Genomic DNA, 26,060 nt, shown 5'->3' on the forward strand with positions numbered 1-26,060 from the left:
ATATGTGGGAGGAATGGATATACACTACTCTAGTGAACTTGCAAATAATTAAGTCTCAGGCACACTCTGGCTGAAGGAATTCTGTAAGGCCACCTTTTACCCTTCCACTACAGGAAAGGGTGGATATGTGACAGAGCACACCCATAATGCGTAATTTTATGCTCGTCAGATAGGTCCCAGGATTATTCTCTCCGGCTTTAAGTACATGGTATTTTTTCTTGTGTTTAGGTTTGTCTTTCTCTGCCCTGTCCCCTTTTTTTTTTTACCTCCATATTGGTATATTCCAGATGGTTTAATCTACTCCTGCCTAAAAACCGTACTGAAATTACTTTCTACAATGGATTGTCACTAGTTTGGATATCATGGCTCAGGCTTCATAAGATATTCAGAATTGTAAAAAATGACTCACTTTGCCATGTATTTATTTTGTCGTCTATTCTTCCAGTGCTGGTCAAACAGTTTGCATGAGATATACAATGAACAATTTTCTGTCATCTGATAATTGTTTCTACTTTATCAACTTTCAATATTTTTTTTTTATTTATTTTTAATAATCAAAAGATGGTTGTAGCAATTTTTTGCGTTGCGCAATACTTGTGCAACGGTTTATCAAACGCATTATTCAGGGAAGAATAGAAATTAATTTTAGTGCACACGCACACTATAATACCCACATTTTTTCTCAGATAAATATAAAAGAAAGGATTCCATAAGCACAAATAAAGTCTTAAATTGCATGTACCGCGATATCACAAAAAACTATGGTACTAAAATACTCCATAGGCAATGCTTTAAAGCCTGAACAGGTCAACAGGTTGGCAGTAACTAGAAGTGAACTACCAGTTTAGAGATACCATGACCCCTAGGAGTTCTGGACTCACTTGGACAGTTGTGGCGATCCCTCACATGTGTGCACAGTTTTGCATTTTCAGGTGTGTGCAGGGCAACTGGGTTACAGTTAATTTAATAACATTTTTGTTCAATCTTATTATACTTTTTTTTTTCAATGCTTTGATTTTTTACAAGTTGCCTATGTGATAGCATTGGGAAGGTGACAGGTCCTCTTTAGGTAAACATCAGAGGTCTATTAGACCCCTAGGGGTCTTTTCACATGTCCACACTGCAGCCATGAGCTTGTTTTAAATCCTCCACTCTCTGAATGTACAAACGTACAAAGAGCCAAAGTTTTTAAAAAGTTATTTGTCATTAAAACTACCTGTGAGAGGGTCCATATAGAAGAGGTCATTCTCCGATTTCTGGGACACCACAGCTGCACCTATATAGCTATATTACCAGTTATGTCACTGACCACATACGTAGCCTGTGAGGCAGAAACCATTGGATTCACACTGAGGTATGTTGCTATTTGAGAAGATTTCTGTCAAGCACTACACTGTTTGGTACTCTGAATATTTGGGGATAAAGCCGGAGCAGCTACTGGCTTTGTTACTTTTGCTACCCGAAAACAGATCTCGAAGGCTAATTTTCAAAAGTGCACAGTGAACTGAATATAAAATCTCAACAAACTAAAGGCGAGCATATATCTGCAATAGAACAGAAATAAAACCCAGCTACAAGGCCTGGCAGACATGAGGTTAAGCAAGTCTTGATGTGCAGTTTATAATAATTGCACCTCCCACACCCCGCTGGTATGCCACAATGAGAGGCAGCCATCTTTTTTGAGAAATCTGAGCGAGATTAATGTCACTGCTGTAGAGACACAGTCTGGTTCTGTCTGCTGCCGGCTGCCAGATAAAATGGGGAACAAAGGCCTCCTTCTGAACCCCCCTGCTGGGCTCCATTAACCACCACGGTCAGCTTATCAATGTCTCAGAAGCTGCCAGTGAACCAACAAAGTAATTACTGTACTTCGAAGGAAAAAAAATGACATTAAAAATGTGTATAAAAATTTTAAATATACATATATTTTTTATGCAGCTTAGAGCTTTCCCAAGCCCATCCTGGCCTACAATAGTCACAGCAAGCACCTGAGAAAAGCAGCTTTGCTGTAACAGTGTCATGTTGGGGGCCCTAGATACTCATTCCATCATTGAAAGGTTTCATACTGATGGATGATAGCACATCGGATAACTACATAAGCATCAGTAGGCTCACATAGAAGCTACAAACCAATACAGCTTATCACCCACTCACAGGACTTAAGTACCAACTAGGAGATAAAAAAGACCATATTATTACAATAATTAGATTTTTTTTTTGGGGGGGGGGGATGGAGGAGATAAACATACATATAGATTTTCCATCAAAATAACTAATCTTTGAAAGTTAGGAAGCCACATGTATTAAGAAAAAACAAAAAAAAAAACACACACACCACTTGTTGGGGTATGAAAATATATTAACTTTGAGTGACACTTCATGAGGTGCTATTCACACAGCTATATTGCAGTATGGTAGTGGTGTGAACGAGCCCATACTCTCTCCAAAAACAGAAAAGTAACCCACCTCTATCTGGTCTGTTTTGGCATCTCCCCAGTATATTTTCCCTTCAGTGTAGTCCAAGGCAAGACCATTGGGCCAGCCTAGGGAGGTGTTCACCAAAATCAGCCTATCGGAGCCATCCATCGCAGCACGTTCGATTTTTGGGTTCTCTCCCCAGTCGGTCCAATACATGTATCTGTAGAAAAACACAAATTAAGGCAACGGCTTTAGGAAATGTTTTACATTTTCCAATAGTTACAGAGGCACTGGGAAAAAAAAAAAATCGAAAGACTACATGGTACAATATATCCATGTACTAGTCACTCAGTATTATACTTTTTAGGCTTTTAGTTTTATCTGTTGATCCAGGCAGTAAGTTTTTGGTTTTTTTTTAAAAAGAAGCAGCTGTCCTGCAGATATATCAGTTACAGAGATGAGACAAACCATTTACCACTGACCGGAGAGCTTACAATGATCATCCTTAAAGCGGAGCTCCACCCAAAAGGGCAAGTTCCGCTTTAAGGACTGCTCCCCCGCTCCCCATTAAGGATTGGCACCTTTGGGAAGCGGGTACCCGAACTCGACAGGTACCCGCTCCCACTTCTGGTCCGATCGCCTGGGCGATTGGAAACGGAAGGTGTCCTCCCTCCCTCCCTGTAGTCTTTTGAGACACGTGACAGGTCCCAGAAGACTACAGGACCATTCACGAAGTGCAGCGCTACTCGCACATGCGCAGTGGGTACCCGGCTGTGAAGCCGCAAGCTGTCACAGCTGGGTGCCCACACTGAAGATGCCAGCCTCCTGGAATACAGGACGGCCGGTGAAACGAGCTGCAGGGGACACACCACGGGACCGAGGCACCCCCCCCCCCCCTACAAAAGTAAAAGTGCGCGCCTATGCATGAAAATGTTCATACATATGTTACATATCGCTGTGCATGCCAGAATCAGAGCAATAATTCTAGCATGAGACATCCTCCGTAACACTATACTGATGACTGATAACTAAGGTTTGACATGTTAGTTATTTACTCAGTGCAACCTCATCTTTTATATTTTACAAAAATAGGGTAATTTATTGCTTTTTTTGGGCCCTAAAATTAATTTCAGTGTATGTTGTTACTAAAATTTTGCGTTTTCTAGACCTTTGCAATAATATCGTGCGACATAAAAATTTGGAACTACCGCTATTTTATTCTCTAGGGTCTTTGCCTTCCGAAAAGATATGTTTGGGGATTTTATGTAATCTTCAAGCCTAAAATTAATTTTAAACGTGTGCAAAAAAACGCAAAAATGGCTCTGGCATCAAAAAGGATAAGCCTGACACTCCCCTTCCCTGACGAGCACCCAATCAGTGCTCATTACACTGCACGGTCTTCTCCTGTACCTGCTAGTTCCCGGGGAAAGGAGAAGAAATACAGCGCAATGTTAAAAAAATTTAAACGTTTCAGTCATCATAGAGCCCTTTTTGATTTTAAAAGTCCCAAACATTCCTAATATCACCTCCGATTTAAATACAGTTTGGGTAAAATTGATTTTTTTTTTAATCAGGAGAAGTTGTCATACGGGGCAAGTAGATTGGGACACCGATTTAGTCCCTGGACAAGTAGTTTTTCAAAATTTCCACACCCCTGATGTCACTACTGTGTCCGCAGGTTACCAGGTTACACTACTGCAGTGCTTGATAGTTCAAGCAATTGTATATTTATATTACAGATCAGCAACACTGGCAGTAGGAAGCGATTATGAACTAATTTCTTTGCATGGGGCCCTTTATCTTTAATTACCATTTTAACAGGGTTGTTTGCAGATTTTCCAGTGTGAGTAGTGTTAAAACACTTGAAGACTGGTAAGCAAAAAGGAAATTTTCCCCATGATTTTACCGAACAATAAGCTGTGTAAGATTTGTAACCTCTGAAGTCCAGAAATGATGGTGATTAGGAGAACATAACTTGGAAACAGAAGTTAAAAATGTAAAAGGCTCCACTATCGTACAAGCCAAACAGTGCTGTGTAGCCTAACTTTACAATAGGGGAGGGGGATCTAAAGTCCAAGCTGCATATAAGCAAACCAAATTTTTTCAGGAGGAGCTGGCCTCATGCTACTTTCCGGACTATGTTGTCAATGCCCAGCATCAAAAATTGGCCTCAACTCCGAACACATCGTACACACAGGCTGAACGAAAAAAAAAAATATATAAAAAATTCTATGTTAGTCCAGCGATCTCCCGCTGAGCTTATTGTGTTAGGATTGTGTGAGAGGCTTAGGATTGATGGGTCATGAAACTAAAATTAGTTATTACAAGCACTTGAGCACAGTTGTTATCTTAGCCCGGATTCACACAGGTGTGACTTGTCATGTGATCTGACCGTTTAAAATCGCATGACAAGTCACACCTTCTTGTCGGCAATGGAACCGTTAAAATTGGTGCGACTATTTTGAAAGTAGTTCCTGCACTACTTTTTGCTATTTCAGGTGCAATTTGCATAGACATCTGTGCATAAAGTCGCAGAATTTTTCCAAGTCGCAATAAAATGTGACTTTGAAACTCAAACTTGGATCCGGTGTGAACCTGGGCTTAAGAGTTTTTAGGGCAGGTCCGATTCAATATACACTACTTTATACCCGGAAAAAAAAAAAAAAATCAAAAGAGGACTTACCCATTGGTTGGATCCAAGACAATAGCTCTGGGTTCATCAAGATCTTCAGATATTAAAATTTTGCGCATAGTTCCATTTAACCGTGTCACCTCGATGCGGTCAGTTCCCGTGTCTGTCCAGTACAAGTTGCGAGCCACCCAGTCCACAGCGATTCCATCAGGGTGGGATACTTGAGAGACAACAATGAACTGACTGGAAGAACCATCAACCTGAGCCCGTCGAATGGCTCGCACCTCATCGTCAGTCCAATATATGTAACCATCCACTGGGTCATAGTCTATGGCAATGGCATGGCGGATGTCATCCAGAGGGAGCACAATGTCCGTAAAGTCAGGGGTGTCCAGGGATATTCGCCGGAGATCTGTCCGCCGGGCAAGTAGCAGCAGCTCTGTAGCACCTGAAAAGCAACGAAACACATTAAAAAGACAAAAGGAAGTATTGAGGGGAAAAAAAAAAGAAAAGACTTTTTAAAGAAGAACTCAAGACCATACAGGGAAAAGTAAATATACATGAATTTTAATGACAGTTTTCCAGCACAAACATCCGTTAGGCCTCATTCACATAGATAAAGAGAGCCCTCTGTGACTACCTATGGCCAAGATCCCAGGTCTTCTGGTCATCAGCAGCTGCTAAGTTGTCATTCAGATGTACAGGTTTAGTGATCTCCAATGATCACAGCTCCTTGGGACCTGAAATCGCACTGGTGTGAACCAGACCTAAGTGTCTTTTACTGTAAGAGCATAATTATACTTGAGTTGGATCACTTTTACAAAAAACAGCAAAGGGGTGACTGACAGGCTTTTAGGAGATGAAACTGCTGCCTCTTGATTGCCTTTTTTTCTAAGTCAATGGGCTTTTTTTTCAATGGGAATAATGCACCACAAAAACAAGCCTAGAACTCGGATTGCTGCTGGAGCACAACCCCATCAATATGAATAGGTCGTGTTTGGTAGCGGTACTGCCCAGCGGCAGGATGGTGGGAATCTTTGCAATGATGCAACGCATCACAGTATGTGAATACTCCCAGACACAAGTGTAAACAAGGTCTATATACATATTAAGGATCCTTATTGCCACAAAAACCTCCAGCTGGCTAGAATAATACATTAAAAAGCTAATTGTTCAATCTCTGATATTATATTACATTTACAAAAACCAAGGAATTCTTACCTTTCATCCCCCCCCCCACCCCCCCCATCAGGCACACATTTTACCAACGCTCAATTTTCTTACTTTTGTTAAAACTGTTTGTTCATGAGAAAAGCATGAAGAGGAACATGGGTACAGACGTGTGGAAATTTGTTTTAAAAACTACTTGTCCAAGAGACAACATTGGGGTCCCAATCTACTTGTCCCTCATGACAATCTACCTGTCCTGATAGAAAAAACAAAAAAAAACTTATAATTTTAACCAAAACCTTATTTAAATAAGGTTTTTATTAATAGCTAGGGTTGATTTTTTTTTGTTAGGCAGCGGTGCTTTTAAAAACAAATGAGGCTTTATGGCAACTTAAACTTAATGTTTTTAACATTAGTGGCTAAATGGTTAGCACGTCCGCCTGGCAGTACTCGGGTCGTAGGTTTGAATCACAGCCATGGCACCACCTGCCTAGAGTTTGCATGTTCTTCCCGTGTCTACGTGGGTTCCTCCGGGTACTCCGGTTTCCTCCTACACTCTAAAGACATGCTGGTAGGTTAATTGGCTCCTGTCTAAATTGTCCCTAGTATGTGTATGTATGAATGTACGTTGGGGACCTTAAAATGTACACCCCTTGAGGGTTACGGACTGATGTGAATGTACAATATATATGTAAAGCACTGAGTAAATTGACAGCGCTATACAAACACCTGCAATAAATAAAATAAACAAACATTGTGCTGTTTATTTATCTCCTGCACCTCCCTGTTTGTTTCCAGCACCCGCACCCGGGGACTAGCAGGGAGGGGAGACACCTTGCAGTGTAATGAGCAATGATTGGGTGCTCATCAAGAAAGTGGAGAGTTGGACACTCTTTATGCACAGCTGAGCAAGTAAATGAGTAACAGGCACAACCCAGGATCTAACCCGATGTTCATTTCAATGATGTTCTCTATTAAATATATTATTTTTTTCCAGAATATTTGAATCTTTGGACATTCCCACCAAATATGAAAAACTGTCCCCACTTCCCCACACTCTCGCCAACACCACTGTGATTTCTCCGCACTTATCTTACTCTCCACACTCGGAACAATGTGCCATCTTGTCAGACATTTGTAATTTAATTCTACATCCCTCAAACTTACATTTCCGTGAACTAATCTGTTTATTTTCCTCTGTTTTCCTTCATCTAATACCACCCCCATATCTCTTTCCCAATTCACAATGTGCAATGGTTTAGTGTTTGTGTCTAAATCTGTGAGAATTCTATATACTTTAGCTATTCCATGTTTCCCAGCTGAGCAAGTAAATGAACTGCATGTCCCGGGCATAGGGCGATAGGAATTTCACATCCCTGATGGGAAGGGCAAACAAAGTGTTTTAAAGTCAGTACTAAGGGGTAAGCTGGCCAAACAAGAAGATAATGGAACTCAAATAGAGTTGCAGAGAAAAACAAGATGCACATATGTGATTTCACTTGTCAATGTCCACCAAAAAGTCCAATATTAGCATTAGGAAGATTTGCTGTAACAATATAGAAAGCACAAACATGACCGGGCCTAATATTCAGTAGTTTTTCAGCTTAGCCAATACAGAAAGTTTAGAGTTTATGGACTCGGACATCGAAGCTTCATCTGCAGCAAGATCCCACATTAACAGGCATAATTCAATTAAGTCTGTGGTCGTTGCTCATCATAAAGGTTGAAACACAGAGTTCTGAATCATATACAAAGAGAAGAATGAAGGCTAGTCATTCCATAGGACGCTTTCCAGGTCAAAATTTTTATAGCTTCCGTTTGCTACCCTATATCTAATGTCACCAGTTGCAGTAATCGTGAGAACAATTAAGTGCCAATATTCACTGGGGTTACAGGACAGTCTCCCACCTACCACTTTGTTGGTTCATGTTAGGGAAAATGTATCAGGCTTAAAAACCATTGCTATTGTTAAACAGGGCATACAAATGTATCAGGCTTAAAATCATTGCTATTCTTAAAACAGGGCATAAAAAAATACTGTGGGTTTTTTTTTTTATAGAGACCCTTACTCAGAGGGACCATTAAAAAAACCTTTGTGGGGCACACTAATAAGGAACTTACTCTACATTATGAAAAACATTCACAATACGCAGTGCAAGTACAAATATTTGCAAAGACCACAGTAGTAGAACTAATAAATTAAGCTTTCTGTAACCTTTTTCCAGGGATAACATGCAGTGCTTAAAAATAAATAAAAACTTGCAGCCTTGCTCCCCCGACGTAAGTCCACAAGGAACCAGATCCAGTTCTGTTTAGTCTAGTGACAACTGATTCCTCCTCTGCAAGGTCTCTGAGAATGACTATTTAGGCACCCCAACCCCCCTTACACAAACATGGGGCCCACAGAGAAAAATTCCTCAATGTTGATCTAGAGGCAGGTCCAACATTCCAGTGGCAGACAAGGGAGGGAGATTCTGCCTGAGCTGCGGAGGACAGCCCAGAGGGGCTCTGGGAGGTGACACACACAGTTTTGTAAGAGTGGTAGAGATCTGGAAGCTAAAATACAGGTGGTAGTCAGAGGACGGGTTTTGTTGCCCTGTAAATACCTGCCATTTCTGTCTTGCTGACTAATCCAGGCAGCTGCAGTTGCGTGAGAGGAGCCAGACAAAAGGCAGCCATGAACAGCTGTGAAGTGATTGTTATCTGACTGTGCAGGGCTATACCACTATGCTGACAGGTCCCCCCACTTACATACAACACCCAGTGTTAACCCCTCCCCTACACAGCTGGTAATGATTACCATATTATTTACATCACAGAAACAAATGCATGTACATTACATACTGTGTCCCGACAGGCCCACCTAAAACTAGAAGTGTATGTCTGGGAAAATACATGCAGGTTTCCCCATGTCTGGTTTCTTGAAAATGCTGCAAGAACAGAAAGATACCTGTTAGGTAATTGCAGCAACATCTCAAAAAACTTGGGACAGGGCCATGTTTACCACGGTGCAGCATATCCTCTTCTAACACTCTTTAAACGTCTGGAAACTGTGAGGAGACCAGTTGCTGGAGTTTTGGGAGAGGAATGTTGTCCAATTTTTGTCTGATTTAGGATTCTAACTACTCAACATCCCTAGGTCGTCGTCTTTGTTTTATTTTTCATTTTAAGATGTGCCAAATATTTGCAACTGATGAAAGGTATGGACTGCAGGTAGGCCAGTTAAGTACCCAAACTCTTCTACTACAAAGTCACACTGTTGCCATAGATACATTATGCTGTTTAGCATTGTCCTGTTGAAATACGCAAGACCTTCCCTGAAAAAGGTGTTTGGATGGGAGCCTATGCTGCTCTAAAACCTGGACATATTTTTCAGCATGGACAGTGCCTTTCCAGATGTGCAAGCTGCCCATTCCATATGCGCTAATGCAGCCACAGACTATCAGAGATGCAGGCCTTTGAACAGAGTTCTGATAAAGCTGGAAGCTCTCTTCTGTAGTCCAGAGGACGCGGCGCCCATGGTTGCCAAAAAGAATGTCAAATTTTGATTCGTCTGACCACAGAACAGTTTTCCACTTTGCAACAGACCATATTAAAGTCAGCTTTGGCCCAGAGAAGAGAGTGGCTTTTCTGGATCATGTTCAGGTATGGCGGACTCTTCGTGTGATTAGTGCTTTAATGTGCTTATTTGGATGGCATGGCAAACTGTGTTCAGACCGTGATTTTCTTAAAGCTGTAGCTGCTGACTTAAAAAACAGCCACTCACCTTTCCTTTGATGCAGCAGTGTCCTCCCCGCAACCCGTTTCCACAGCCGTCCTGTGTTCCCGGCGCCAGCATCTTCAGCGTGAGCATCCGGCTGTGACGGCTTGCGGCTTCCACTCCCGATCGCCTAGGCCAGGGGTCTCCAAACTATGGCCCTCTAGGTGTTGAAGAACTGCAAGTCCCATGAGGCCTTGCAGAACTGAAAGCCACAGGCAAGGCTCCCAGGAGGCATGATGGTACTTTTAGTACTTCAACAGCTGGAGGGCCATAGTTTGGAGACCCCTGGCCTAGGTGATCGCAGCGGAAGTGAGAGCGGATACCTGTCAATTTCAGATACCCACTCCCCAAAGGTGCCAATCCTTAATGGGGAGCAGTCATTAAAGCAGAACTTCCCCTTTTGGGTGGAGCTCCGTCTTAAAATGGTACATTTTCTCAGTTTTAAACATTTGATATGTTTTCTATTTTCTATTGTGACTAAATTATGGGTTTATGAGAATTGTAAATCTTTGCATTCGGTTTTTATGTAGATTTTAGACAGCGGCAAAAATTTTTTGTAATTGGGGATGTAAACCAAGGGTCAGGGATACTGGTGATGTCATTATCCAAATATTACATTGCCAAGATTTGGGGAGGTGGGCCTGAGAGGGAACTACTCTCCAGGCCGTAGCACCAGTTAGGTGGGCAAAGCTTGAAGAAGAACAGAGAAACTAGTTCCCCATCAGGTCCATTTTGCTTTTGGTTAACAGCAGATGGCACTGGGTGGATTTAAAAGTCGCTATTGGACTGAACAACAGCTATGGATGTGCTCACTGTCACGCACCGTCAATCAAAGGCAAGGAGGGCCTGACGGGGAAAATGTACTGTCAGTTCCCATCAAGCCCCGCCCACCCAACTACAAAACACATCAGTCATGCACTTGACTGTGTAATGGGCACAGTGGCCAGGAAGGGAGCACAGATTCATGCACCAGATTCTGACAGGTCGACAGAGGAATATCTAAAAATATGGCAACATGAGAAGCAACAAAGAAGAAAATTAAAAACAAAACAAACATCACCCACAGTTGCAAAGCTGTAAAAAACATTTCTGCAACTTGTAAAAAGGAAACAAATTTATGTCACTTTCACAAATAAACCAGCCTCATGCATTTTTTTGTCAAAAAGACAATCTATTCCCACTTACCATGCATGCAGGTCTTTCCATCATCCTTGAGGCGCACACCCGTGGGACAGGCACACTGATAGAAAGGCTCTGCTGGTGACATCAGACATAGGTGAGAACAACCACCATTGTGACCAGCACATGGATTGGTAGCTGCAAGAAAAGGAACATAAATGTAATTAGACTGAGTAATAAAATACCCATTTGTGAAAGCCGCTACAACCTGCCCCACCTGCAGCAGCTTGGCAAAGGAATCCAATTTTGGAAGCTTTGCTGATTTGCTGTTTACAGAGGACCTAAATCTCCTGTGTTAGCATCGAGCTATGCTAGCAGTGAGGAGGATAAATGATGGATCAGAGGGACTGAAATACCATCCTCAGAAAAAGTGCTGCTCAGGGCTTCCATAGGCCTTAGGCCTACATGATTTGCGTGCAGTACTGGCCTTGAAAAACAAACTAAAAACCAATGCATTTTCAAAAGGAGTTTTTGCAAAGCAAAGGTTCTCTCTATGAAAGAGGAAAATCCCTTTTATAATCAGGCAGGTATTTGCATGTAGCAACACATTCAAAACTTTTTAGTTTTGGATAGAATGAAAAAGGATCAGAACTGTCCAGCTTAAAGGAGATGTGTAGGGTATATAAAAAAAAAAAAAACCTACATACATACATACAGTTGCAAGAAAAAGTATGTGAACCCCTTGGGATTACATGGAGTTTTGCATGAATTGGGCATAAAATGTGCTCTGAACGTCATCTAAGTCACAACAATTGAAGAACACAGTCTGCTGAACATAATACTACACAAACATTAGATGTTGCCATGGTTTAATTGCACATAACATGTAAACATTCACAGTGCAGGGAGGAAAAAGTATGTGAACCTTTGGACTTCACTGGTTGACCATCCTTTGGCAGCAATAACCTCAACCAAACATTTCCTGTAGTTGCAGATCAGACCTGCACAACGATCTGGAGTAATTTTGGACCACTCCTCTTCACAAAACTGTTTCAGTGTAGCAATATTCTTGGGATGACTGGTGTGAATCGCTCTCTTTAAGTCATGCCACAGCATTTCAATTGGGTTGAGGTCAGGACTGACTGGGCCACTCCAGAAGGCGTATTCTGTGCTGTTGCAGCCATTGTTTTGTTGAATTATTTGTATGCTTTGGGTCATTGTCCTGTTGCATCACCCATCCTCTGTGGAGCTTCAGTTGGCGGACAGATGGTCGTACGTTTTCCTGCAAAATGTCTTGATAAACTCTGGAATTCATTTTCCCATCAATGACAACAATCCATCCAGGCCCTGAGGCAGCAAAGCAGCCCCAAACCATGATGCTCCCTCCGCCATGTTTTACAGTGGGGATGAGGTTTTGATGTTGGTGTGCTGTGCCTTTTTTTCTCCACACATAGTGTTGTGTGTTCTTCCCAAAGAACTCAATCTTGGTTTCATCTGTCCACAGTATATTTTGCCAGTAGTGCTGTGGAACATCCAGGTGCTCTTTTGCAAACTTCAAACATGCTGCAATATTCTTTTTGGACAGCAATGGCTTCCTCCGTGGTGTCCTCCCATGTACTCCATTCTTGTTTAATGTTTTCCTTATTGTAGATGTGTCAACAAAAATGTTAGCATGTGCCAGAGATTTCTGTAGGTCTTTAGCTGACACTCTGGGATTCTTCTTTACCTCATGCAGCATTCTGCACTGTGCTCTTGCAGTCATTTTTACAGGACGACCGCTCCTAGGGAGAGTAGCAACAGTGCTAAACTTTCTCCATTTGTAGACAGTCTGTCTTACCGTGGACACATGAACATCAAGGCTTTTGGAGATACTTTTGTAACCCTTTCCAGCTTCATGCAAGTCAACAATTCTTGATCGTAGGTCTTCTGAGAGCTCTTTTCTGCAAGGCCTGGTTCACATCAGACAGTGCTTCTTGAAACCAGTAAACCCAAAACAGGTGTGTGTTTTTTTAAGGGCAGGACAGCTGTCAGCAACGCATCCAATATCATCACACTGATTGGAGTCAAGGTTGGCTCACTCCTGGCTCCAATTAGCTCTGGGAGAAGTCATTAAGCTAGGGCCTCACATACTTTTTCCTCCCTGCACTGTGAATGTTTACATGTTATGTGCAATTAAACCATGGCAACATCTAATGCTTGTGTAGTATTATGTTCAGCAGACTGTGTTCTTCTATTGTTGTGACTTAGATGACGTTCAGAGCACATTTTATACCCAATTCATGCAAAACTCCACGTAATCCCAAGGGGTTCACATTCTTTTTCTTGCAACTGTACATATTCACCTCCATGCTGCAGCATCAGTCTGATGCTGCAGCTGTCCCTACCAGCTCAAAGCCTTAAAACTTGACCACATATCGCTCAGTTCTTGGAATGGAGAGCAATGACTGCCAGTCACTGCTCTCCTCTCTGCTCCCCCAGCGCTCAATGGAGCACCAGGCTGGAGAAGGTGTGGGTGTAGCTGGCTTCAGCACTCAGCTGGGCGATGAGAGCCAGAGCCAGCTTTAATCTGGGAGCTGGATGAATCCTGACAATACAGTTGGGCCCTTCCAGAGCGGCGCTGTGACGTTAGCTGACTGAGGGCTTTAGCCTATTGTTGGGCGATTCTGGGTCATAGGAGAGCAAAAAGTGCATGCAATTATGTAACCCAGAAGAGAAGTATGGCCAAAAAAAGCTTTGGTCATACTTCTCTTTTAATGCTATACAAGTCCCCACTGTGGAAATGGTTTCCTGTTTGTGTAAAGGCAAGGGAGCAAAAAACTAATAATCGCTTTTTCTCCGTTAAACTAAAATCTGCTTTACTGGATAAACATGACTGAGTACTTACCATTTGGCTGTCTCAGCTGGCTGAACACATGGATGTCCATAGGAGAGAAGATATTGGTGTCCACCTCACGGCGGTCCTCTCCAGTATACTTGTTACAGGCCAGGATAGAATGTGTGGTCCAGTCCGTCCAGTATATTGTGTCCCCGAACAAGGTTAGAGCAAAAGGGTGAGGGAGAGAGCCCTTCACAACAGTTTGTCTAAAGAAAAAAATGCAAAATGAAAGTCAAAGGAGAGACATACAAGGCTGCAAAATATTTTATATTCGGTTATAATTTGCATTTATGCTGCAGATTAGACACTCTATTTAAAGCGGTAGTAAACTGTATTAAAAAAAGAAGGTAAAAAAAACTGATCCCCCTGCAGGTTAACGTATTAATGACAAACTTACCTAAAAACAGATCCCTCCACTGGCGCGCTGTCACCGCTGACAGATTCATTCTTCATCCTACCGCTTGTCGGGCTCCGGCTATTTGAATGGCTGATCCACGATTACCTCAGTCCAGCACATGTGTGTGGGAGTGACAGTCGTGGCACAGCTCTTATATGGACAGAATGCCATCCATTGAGAACACAGTGTGGACCCGCTGGTGACATCACTGGCTGCTACATATGTAAATAGCTCTTAAACTATGTACATTTAGGAGATATTCACCGTACCTACAGGAAAGCCTCATTATACACTCACTTTTAGGTACAAGAGAAAAAGCAGACTTTACTACCACTTTTCTGGAACGAGAAAAAGGTTAATGTATTCGTAATTAGAATTTGTATTTCTATAGGGCTTTTCTGCTCGGGGACTCAAAGTGCTTTATCTGCTGTTAGTGATGCAGCCATTTCTGAGTGAGCTCAGAAGAATATTATACTATGGCCAATTTTAGACAGCCAATACCCTCCCAGCATATCTTTGGAGTGGAAACCGGAGTACCCGGAGCACACCCATGTAAAGTCATGGAGAAAATGCATACTCCATGACATACTGTACAAACCAGGGACCCCAGAGCTGCAGGCAAAAGTGCTACACACAGGACCACTGTGCTACCCACAGTAGCATAACTGTATCTCAATTTGTCAGTAAATATGGATTAATCCTTTAATACATCTGCAGGTTTAGCGGGGCCCCAGTGCTGAAAGTTCCTGGTCCTGTTACCACCCATTGTTTTTAAAATGAAGAAAGCAAGAGGTGGATGGGAACACAAAATTTCAAAGAACCCCCAAGAGTGAGAGACCTTAACAATGGCTGCCACAGGCCTTAAGCACATTCATTTAATCACTGTAGTCCACAAGAACAAATGACTAGAGCTCAAGGACGGCTTTTTACATTAAATAGGTATAAGCATGTGAATGCTTTTCACAGCAAAGCAATGTTGCTGCCTTGACTGCCCATACACTGTATAGAGCAGTGGTGGGCAACCTTTTTTTCAACTGAGCCAAATCTTGCCAAAACCACAATTGAAATTTATTTTGAGAGCCACATTTTTAAAACTGAAAATACATCCCCCATATAGTAATTCATCCCCCATAGTAATTCATCCCCCATATAGTAATTCATCCCCCATATAGTAACTCATCCCCCATATAGTAATTCATCCCCCATATAGTAATTCATCCCCCATATAGTAATTCATCCCCCATATAGTAATTCATCCCCCATATAGTAACTCATCCCCCATAGTAACTCATCCCCCATATAGTAATTCATCCCCCATATAGTAATTCATCCCCCATATAGTAATTCATCCCCCATATAGTAATTCATCCCCCATATAGTAATTCATCCCCCATATAGTAATTCATCCCCCATATAGTAATTCATCCCCCCTATAGTAATTCATTCCCCATATTGTGTCAATTCACTTACCTTTGCTCCGCGCGTTCCTCTCGCCGTGTTCCCACGCCGTTCCGGTCTTCAGGGCGGACTGTGAGAGGAGAGGAGTTTGTCACGCTGCCCCGCCTACATCCTGACAGCCAATGTTTGCCACGCTCCGCGGGCCGGATTAAAAGGTGCGCCGGGCCGTATGCGGACTGTAGTTTGCCCATTGCTGGGCTAGCTGCAGAGTCCTGACTTTTGGGGCGGCCGCACGAGAGGAGGGAGGGGAGCGGGCGCCCGGCACACAGAAGAGCCGCATTAATGTGTGTAAAGAGCCGCATGTGGCTCGCGAGCCGCGGCTTGCCGACCACTGGTATAGAGGAAGGACTTTGGAAAAGTAGTTCTGGAGGCATGCTTAAGTCAATAAGAATTGACCTTCCAGCAAAAGAAATTTTATAAGCCTGGTAATGAGGTTACAGAGTGATGAAAGCGGTTTGTTGCTACAGTAACAAGGTAAATACTTTGAATGCTAGAACATGATCTAGAGGAGAGGGAGGTTTGGGATAATGTTTGGGTAAAGCCTAGCATAGTAAGCACTGCAATATTAAGCACATCTGTGCTCACGCTACACCACAGGCCAAATCCGACCCTTCAGGCCATTTCATGTGGCCCTTGCACCTCTCCTGCAGGTACTCCCTTGTCTCCACCCCCCACCTTATCACAGCAGTTGGCAGCAGAGAGGAGAATAGAACTCATCTGCCAAATCCTGCAGCTGCAGCACCCCCTCATCTCTGCCTCCCCTGGTCTCAGCATTCAGCAGACTCTGGTAATTGACTGTACTCCTTCTCTGATCCTCCTCCAGACCCTGCACTTTCTGCTTTCCAGCTCTGCCCCCAAAGGGGGGTTCACAGTGATGTTAGGGAGGGTGTAGGATTCTTGACATCTGATGTAATGGGTGATGGGGTACTCCTGACATCTAGTCTTACAGACACATCCGGCCCTTTGATGGCAACCATAATGCTGACATGGCCTGCAATGAAATGGAGTATGATACCCCTGCTCTACACTATGCTTTCCCTATAAAGAAAGGTCTGGTGTTATTTTAAACAGTTTTACGCAACTAAAACATATACACTGAACAGCATTCTCAGAAAGCCATTGTAAGGCCTCTCAGGAAAGCTCCCAGACTTTAGTATTAAATATAATCTAGTGAATATTTGCATGTAAATTTCTGCGTGCGCTAATCAGGGTCCATTCTGCTGCAAATGAAAGCGAGCGAGTGATTTTGTGTCATGTAGCCGGTCACAAGGAACTCTTTATGCAATCAGTCTGAGAACGCAGTAAAACAAAGGAGACTTTATGGAAAATCATGGAAAGTACGGCTTGTGTCCGCTGCCATTTCCTGCCTGGAGCTCTGGGAGATTATCACAAGTGTAATCAGACACAGGGAGCAATGAAAAACAGATCCCCCAGAGGTGAGCAGCCGGCTAAAGTAAACAGGTTTGCCCTGAGCCAGAGAGTCCTCACAGCTGGAACCGTTTGGTACTTACAAATAAAACAAATTTAGGTTCACCAACCCCTGGGAAGAACAAAGGCCTGGAGAAGGAGTATGAAGACTAAACACGCTGGTTAGACATTTTCTCCTTAACTATTCCAGTGCTGTTTCTGCCTATTCTAGAACCACACACACACACAAAATACTGTGTATATATCCACTGTAATTCCTGGGTAAAACAGCACAATAAGGGAAAAAAAAAAAAGGATTTCCTAGAATAAGGAAATTGTGTATGGGACTCTCACAAAGGTCTCCTCTAACCATTGCAACCTTCCCTTTCCAATTGAAACTATAGGTTCACCATCACTTCAATTATTTGTTCACTCAACCAGAGCTCACTAGGTCTCCTGTGTCCTGTTTGCAGTTTGCAAACTGTACTAGAGATTGGCAACTTGACCATTTGTGAACTTCTCATTTCATATCAATCAGCAATCTCTTACTCAATCAAATGTTCTTTAGAATGAAGAAAAATCTCTTGACTGGCACATATAATTGCTGCTCCCAAACTCCCTCATAGAAGTTTGTCTAGTATCAGATGGTCTCTGGGTACAAGAAATGCAGGAAGTCTATCCGTGATGCACCAATATATCAGCTGCCAAAAAGTATTGTTAAAATGATCAGGTTATCAGCGCTTTGCAGAAAAAAAAAAAAAAAAAAAGGTGCCAATAATGCCGATTTTTTTTTTTTATTATTATTTTATATATTTAATTTTATTTTCTGTCCAACTTTTGTGTGCTACTTTTAATAAAAGTTAATCTTGAATTTCTGGTTTTGGTCCAGAATTTATTTACAACATGGTGATGGAAACATTCTGCTTTTGGGGTGTTTTTCTGCTAAGGGGACAGGACAACTGCACCGCATCAAAAGGGACAATGGATGGAGCAATGTACCATCAAATCTTGGGTGAGAACCGTCTTCCCTCAGCCAGGGTATTGAAAATGGGTCATGGATGGGTGTTCCATCATGACAATGACCCAAAACACACGGCCAAGGCAACAAAGGAGTGGCTCAAGAAGAAGCACATTAAGATCCTGGAGTTGCCTAGCCAGTCTCCAGACCTTAATTCGATTGAAAATCTGAGGGAGCTGAAAGTTCGAGTTGCCAAACGTCAGCCACCAAACCTTAATGACTTGGAGAGGATCTGCCAAGAGGAGTGGGCCAAAATCCCTCCTGAGATGTGTGCAAACCTGGTGGCCAACTACAGGAAACATCTGACCTCTGTGATTTCCAACAAGGGATTTGCCACCAAGTACTAAGTCATGTTTTGTGAAGGGGATCAAATACTTATTTCCCTCATGAACATGCAAATCAGTGCATCATTTGTTAGACATGCATTTCTTTTGAATTTTTTGTTGCTCTTCTGTCTCTGTGTTACAATACACCTACCATTCGATTTTTAGACTGATCATTTCTTTGTGAGTGGGCAAACATTCAAAATCAGCAGGGGATCAAATACTTATTTCCTTCACTGTATATAGGCACTGAGGTTGTACAGAAGTCAATCTATCGATGAGATTCTGTACAACTTTCCTGAGGGATTTTCCCGTTCGATCAGCACTGCAGGCTATAGCCTGCAACAGGTGATCGGTTTATTCTGATGATGCGGAGGTCTATTGTTAGAATACAATAGCGCAGTGAGGAGGATTCCCCCCTCCACAGAGTGTGTGGTTGGGGAAAGCGAGTCAGCTGGTTGAATGAAAAAAACCTAACAACTCTATGGGCTGCCATTGTAAGGCATAAATATGAGCAGACCCAGCATCAAATTACAAATATGACTGCCCTTAAGTGCATATACAATTACAAAATTGTAGAATTAAAGAATGTTAATAGGATAAGCACAATAGTAACGAAAAGCGCTGTGCTTTATAAAGGAGCCTTTATTTAGCAGTGGAATAGCAATGGTAAAGCAATACCACTGTTTCAAAACTGGGCTCTTGGAGCTCATTCACACCCATGATTAGGACCAGACAACGCATTCCAGCAGCTGGAATCACAAGTGTATGCAAACGGCTGTGGCAGGAATCCTGTATAAAGCAATGACAGGTTGACAGGAGCCGCAGCTGTCCACCACTGCTCATTGCTGTTCACATGTGTCTGCACATTGAGCAGTTACCTGCAGTTAGGGACAGATGATTGCATTCAGGGCCAATAATCAGTCCCCAACGACAGGCAACTCCTCTGTGTGGATACATGAAAAAGCAGTGTACAACTGCAGCTACTTTGTACAGGCTTCCCGCCACAGCGAGTTGCGTTCACCTGTCATTCCAGCAGCAGCAGCAATCAGCTGCCTGGCCCTAATGACAAGTGTGTTGGAGCAGCTAAAGCTGAACTCCAGAAAAAAATAAAGCCACCCCCTTGTAGTGTCTGCACCGCAATGGTTGGTTTCTGTCTAGAGGACTCCATAAAGCACTTTTACTTACCTGATCCTACCATACAGGTCCCCGCAGACTCTTCTCACCTTTGCGTCGATGGTCTAAGGGCACTATCTGCAGAAATTCCTTTTTCCACACTGGATAAAAACAATCGTTTTGTATAAGCTCCCCTCATATCACAATGCTGGTGTGATGTGTGGTACACAAACATAGCATGTTTACATTTTTCTGCACTACACTGGATAGCGCCACAGGTCACCGCATAGCAGCACAACACACTGATGTGCACAGATAAATGAAGTGTCACCATTTTAACTTCAATAAAGTTAAAAGAAGCAAAAACAAGTAGTATTTTGCATCACATTGCTCTCTGCCAAAGCCAACACAGACACTAGTCTGCTCGGTAAGTGTCATTTCGTGTCATCATGACTGAAGCAGGGACCATAGCACTGCATTATACATGAGAACACTGAGGAATAATCAACATTAAGAGCGGAAAGGAGCAGCATCTGAAGGGCAGACAAAGAACTGGGTAAGTGAAGCAACATTCAACTTCCTGAGGGATAAACAAGCAGTTAACTTTATAAAAAAAAAAAAAATAATAAATTTCAACTTCAATTCACGGTGCTGTAATTTTCTGTAAAATGTATTGCAATATGACAACCTGGAGGCATTTTGTACAGAGATAGTATACAAAATGCCCCCCAGAAATGTAATGTCTTACAAGTGTGACTGGCTAATTTTCCCAGAGGTATGCACCAAGATACAATTCAGATTTTGAGCATTGCCTGCAAAAAAAAAAAAAAAATTACTTTTGGAGAGATACTCCGAAAGGGAAATCACATCTACAGAGATGCAGACCCTGCTACTTTCCTCAGAGCCCTGCAGGTGCAACAGCCGATTGATATCACTCCCATACAGTTTCTCTCGGTGCATGGATACAAACAGCCAGCTATTTTTTCAGAATAATAAAAAGGTAGGAATCTGCAACAAAAGTTTGTTAAAATCCCTGGAATGTACATAGATCACCCAGAGGGGAAGGTTTGTTTCCTCAACAAAAGTGGAGTTACTTTTTAACACTAGCAATGCAGGTGCAATCCCACTGCAAAAGGGGCTATTTAGGGGTTCTTGAGTTGGGCTTTAAAATGATTGTCTTCTTTGCTCCCTTTGGGTCTGTTAAAGACACCACTGAACACGTTAGGTCATTTCTGTTCAAGTGTTATGTCATACAGCTGTTCTGTGTCCTCTACGCATTTCTTTGTTATATCAAGAATTGTAGTTTACTCTCCTAGTTCTTTCATTCGATCTAGAGAATGATTCGCCTTTATTTTGCAGAAATCTGAAGGTGGGTGGGTAGGAGTAGATTAGAGATAAAGATCTGGGCAGGGCTGACACCAGTCAGTCCACAAAAATGCTGTGTGTTGTCAGCCCATAACAGGACTTCAGAGCACATTTCTGGCAGATGAACGGGTATCTATCTGTACCTGAAGGATCTCTAAAGGGATAAAACATAGTGAAAATAAATTGACTGCACAGACATGCTGAAGGTTTTTTTTTTTTTTTTGGTGGGGGGGGGGGCGGTGAATGGGGGTCTTGCCTTGACAATTTTATTTTTGTACAAATAGTGAAGCTTTCTGCAGAGAGAGACTGCAGTAAGGCTCCATGCACACTATAAGCTAAAAGATGCCAGGAAAATACTTAAAATGGCGTTTTTTTTTGCCAGGTTTTTCCAGCATTCAGCTTTTATTCACTGGCAATTTAAAAAAAAATAACTTTTTTTTTTCTTTGCTCCTATAAGGCAAAGCTTCAAAAACGCTTGTAGACAATAGTGTATATGGACACATAGAAAAACACTATTTAGAAGCAGAAAATGAAAATGCTCAAAAGCTGCTGCTAGGAGTGTTTTTAAGCTATTGTGCATGGAGTCTAAATGTGTTTTGAGTGCCGTGTTCCTTGCTTGTATCCCAAGCATAGTTGTAAAGCATAGGAGGCCTGGTATTTTTCCAGGAAAGGTAACAATCCAGCTGTTCCCCTTAGATTCACCACTTGTACAGAGTAGCTGATACTGATGGGCTGCTATGAGTAACAGACCCATTTTTGTTCATGAATTCAGGCTCTGTGTATTTAAAAGGTATAATTAAGCCCATAAAAGTTTCAAAAACCAAAGCATAAAAAGAGATTTAGGTGTGGCGTGCAAGAGTACAAGAAACGTTACATATTGTGAACCAGCAGAGTAATAATGGGACACTGAACATACGCCTGAAGCCAGGCAACAAACGGGAAAACACAGATCATGCTTAGACGTAAGCCAGCCATACACGGATCAGCAGGGATTGGCCAGATTTAGATCCATGTATAGACACCCTGGCTGTACTGAAATCAATTTACTGATTGACTTCTATACAACCAGTCTGTCAAGTTCTTCCCGATTGATTAATGCCACCAGCTATAGCTGGCAGGACTGATCATTGTACTTTTATGGCAGGGAAGTCTGCCCATCTTCAGAACATAATAGCGCAGTGGGAGCGATTCCCATCCACTTTGAATGTGTGGACTGGGGACTCCATTATTCAACCCGCTAGTTGAACAAAAAGAAAAAAAAAAAAAAAAGGGGGAGATCAATGTATGGGTCTTCGATGAACCATTTCCATGGTGGCATGCTCTACAATTCTATATCAGTCTGCGTCACTGAAGTAGCCATTGACTGGCTATAAGAGCAATTAAATCCTACAGAACAGAGAAGTGGCTCAGCTAAGAGTCAGGGCCAAAGAGGTAAAGTTTTTCTTTCATAAACAGGTATTTAAAAGCAGCAGAGATCAGAAAGCTGTCAAGGCTGAATGACACTGCCAGCAAGAGAATGTAGTACACAGATTAATGAGGATGAATATCAGATCCATTTTCACACATCAGGAAAATTCTGTAAGGAGATTCAGTGCGTTTTCATTTTATAATGTAGAGAATAAAATTTCTCGCAGCCACTGCCGTCCAGGGTCATGACATGAACTGGGAAATAAGAATTTGTTAATGGTGCGTGTAATACACACAATCATTTCCTGCTGATACAGAGGTGGAGAGGCTAACAAGGACAGGAAGAGCAGCAGTCACATCTATATAAAAGGTGCAACAGCTATGTAAACAATCCTTTCTGGACATAAGCAACACGAAAAGGAATATATATATATATATATACATACAAACATACACACCGACCTTCATTTTCACTTAGAAGGGCAAGAAAGCAGGAGAAGGATAACCCACCAACCAGACAAGTGTCTTCTTGGCACTAAAGCTGTGTTCTCAAAGTCAACAATAAAGAACTTTACAGATTCACTGCAGTCTACTTGAACACAAGGCCTGGCATCCTATAGGCACACCATCTCAGGTATGTAAACATATCATTTAGATGTTAAGGGTCACTGAGCTATACATTATTCACATTTTTATTTTTCTACACAGACTATAGATGAAGCATTCGCAGCCAAGTCAGATGGCATCCAGAGGCAGATCCATTTGCTTCTAGTTATCTCTTGGATGTCTCCTTTGGCTTTATTTTCTTAATGGGTGAATGAATTCCATCACTCCAAACAGTTCAAGAAAGCTGGCAGCACTTTACACAGCAGAGCTGGCAGGAGTTCAACAGCCCTATGTGTGCTGGGGAGGGGGGGAGCCTTCCAGGCATCTCACAGCGTGTCAGCAGCAGCAACTGAAGAGTGTCCCCATTCTTCAAATACGAACTTCACAAATCTGAAAGACAGCCTTCTTAGGCCACAAACACATTATTCCACTATTACTCCCACCTTCCTTCCTCTTGATATGTGATATTGCTACAGCACAATCTTAAAGTGCTATTAAACCTAAAACCGAAAATGTAATATATGGCAGCTTACCAATTGTTAGATGTGGTGGCTGCATTAGTTGTGTTTTTTTTCCCCCTGTTTTCACATGGTGATCAGGCCATTAACATCTCCAGTATTAGAGCGCCCCCACTGCGGATGAAGGCACACAGAGGGCACAGCAGCATTGCCAGTCTGGGGAGGCGGGGCTGGAGTGTTAGACGTACTAGCAGATTTAGATACACTAAAAATTGAAGCCAAACTCCAGCTAACACTAAGCAATTACAGCAGTTTTTTTCCCTTTTGGGATACAGGGTTTACGTAAATAAAATATGAGAATTGTAAGCACCAGTCAGTGGTAAATGGCGTGTCTGCTCACTGTAACCTGTAACTGATGCTATCTGCTGGAGAACTTGTTCATGGAAAAAAAAAAAAACACAACACACAACAGACGTACAGGCCAGATTATCGGGTGAAGATAGTAGAAAGCAAGCCTAGAAAAAAAAACTAATGCAGACATTGCACCTAAGAATTGATATGCAATTTAATAAATATCTTATAGAACATTAAAGTGAACATATAACATGGAGTTACAAAGCAAATTAATACTACAGATGACTAGGACCACCACCTCAAATGTTATCTTACCTTTACAATTGCACCCTCCATGAACCACATTACATTATAGGAAAGCTAGCATCATAAATGCCATGTGCTGTACACCCTGGCCAGGGTCCACAGACATGCATAGGAGTTACACCATCAGTAACTGTCCAATAATTAAAGAGGTTTGCTGCAGGACCCAGAATAATGCCCCGTACACACTATAAGAAAGTCGGACAAATGATCGTCAGATTATCATCGATTGTAAGCAGCTGGTCGAAAGCGATGTGCTTTTATGCATGAGAAAAATATTGTACGATAAAGGCATTGCGTACGAACGTCGTAGCGGTAGCTGTGGAAGTGATGTAATGTACGTGTGACCCGGTATCCACACCTTTTGGTGCCATATTTGTTATCCCCCATCATTGTTGGATCTTTCGCGACGAATTTTGGCTGTAATGCTTACAAATATTCCATGGTGTTTATTTTCTTCAGGTTCTTCCGGGTCATAAGCAGCTACCGATTATGCGCGGTATTTCGTATTCAATTCTTCTTCTAGGAAAACAGTACACATTGAAACCGAAAATCGTTCATTGTGTGCCCGAACAACAAAAATTTTGATGTTTGCGCCATCATTTTCGTTTGTAAGATCGGAATCAGCTGTCGAAAATTATGTATACACCGTCAAAAAATTACACGATTGCTCGGACAAATACGTTCGTCCGATTTTCTTATAGTGTGTACGGGTCATAAGGAGCAGAGAAGATGGCAGATAAAGTGGTAACCCGCACCTGGACCCATTATCATTGAAACAGCACAGTAAGAGGTGAGACAATGTACAAGTATAAATAAGCATACTTGCACATTCTGTCAGGAGCTCACCTCCACCAATAAAAGGTTAATACCATCTCACCGTTCTCTCGTTTTAAATAGGCTCTGCCATACTGTGCAATCATTATAATGTGATTTCATGAAGGGAGAGAAGTCTACATCACAGTAAGTACACACAGCACATGGAGGACCTAAACAGCATAGTGAGCAGACAGGTGACACAGAAAGCTACAGACAGCAAAAGTGATAATCTGTAATGCAGTGTGTAACAAGAGTGCCTAAACAGATCAAACATTTAAGCAAACAAAGACATAGGTTACTACACTATGTACTGAGTGTTTGGCAACATGTCCAACTACTCTTTGAACCATTCCAAATATTATCAATGGCAAACATTTGCAGATTCCTAAAGAAAGGCTCCTTCAGCGTTACCTGTAACTCTGGCTCTTCCTCTCCACCTCCTCTTTCTGTAGGGGTCCCTCAAGGTTCTGTCCTTGGACCCCTTCTCTTCTCCATCTACACCTCCTCCCTTGGTCACTTGATAAACTCCCATGGCTTTAAGTACCATCTCTATGCTGATGACACACAAATCTATCTTTCTACCCCTCACCCCTTCAGTCTCCTCACGCATAACTAACCTACTAAGTGACATATCGGCATGGATGTCACTCCACTTCCTCAAACTCAATCTTTCCAAAATGGAGCTCTTTGTATTCCCCCCAGCCCGTGCCCCCTCCTCTGACTTCTCCATCAAGATCAATAACACAACCATCAGTCCCTCCCCTCATGCCAGGGTGTAGGTGTAATCCTAGACTCCCATCTGTCCTTTCAGTCCCAAATCCAATCACTGTCCAAATCTTGTAGACTTCACCTCCGCAACATCTCCAAGATACGGCCGTTCCTAACCTCAGAAACCACTAAGCAACTTATTCACTCCCTTGTTATATCATGACTTGACTATTGTAACTCCCTCCTCATTGGCCTACCTCATCGCAGGCTATCCCCTCTTCAGTCTATCATGAATGCTGCTGCCAGACTCATCCACCTTACTAACCGTTCTATATCTGCCACCCCTC

At 42.3% G+C, this 26,060-nt stretch overlaps 1 protein-coding gene across 1 annotated transcript in view; it reads right to left on the minus strand.

The window, feature by feature from the left end:
- LOC149436154 (low-density lipoprotein receptor-related protein 6-like) overlaps positions 1 to 26,060 on the minus strand; it is an 83,831-nt gene that overhangs the window by 52,452 nt on the left and 5,319 nt on the right. Inside the window, exons 2-5 of the mRNA XM_089661963.1 lie at positions 13,984 to 14,180; positions 11,166 to 11,297; positions 5,102 to 5,498; positions 2,467 to 2,638 (exon numbers count right to left, since the gene is read on the minus strand). Of these exons, the coding sequence (XP_089518089.1) occupies positions 2,467 to 2,638; positions 5,102 to 5,498; positions 11,166 to 11,297; positions 13,984 to 14,180 (898 nt within the window). The remainder of the gene's footprint in view (positions 1 to 2,466; positions 2,639 to 5,101; positions 5,499 to 11,165; positions 11,298 to 13,983; positions 14,181 to 26,060) is intronic.

This window comes from Staurois parvus, unplaced genomic scaffold (genome assembly GCF_062004578.1).
Source record: "Staurois parvus isolate SC_StPar_1 unplaced genomic scaffold, SC_StPar_1.0 ptg001417l, whole genome shotgun sequence".
NCBI classification, from domain to species: Eukaryota; Metazoa; Chordata; class Amphibia; order Anura; family Ranidae; genus Staurois; species Staurois parvus.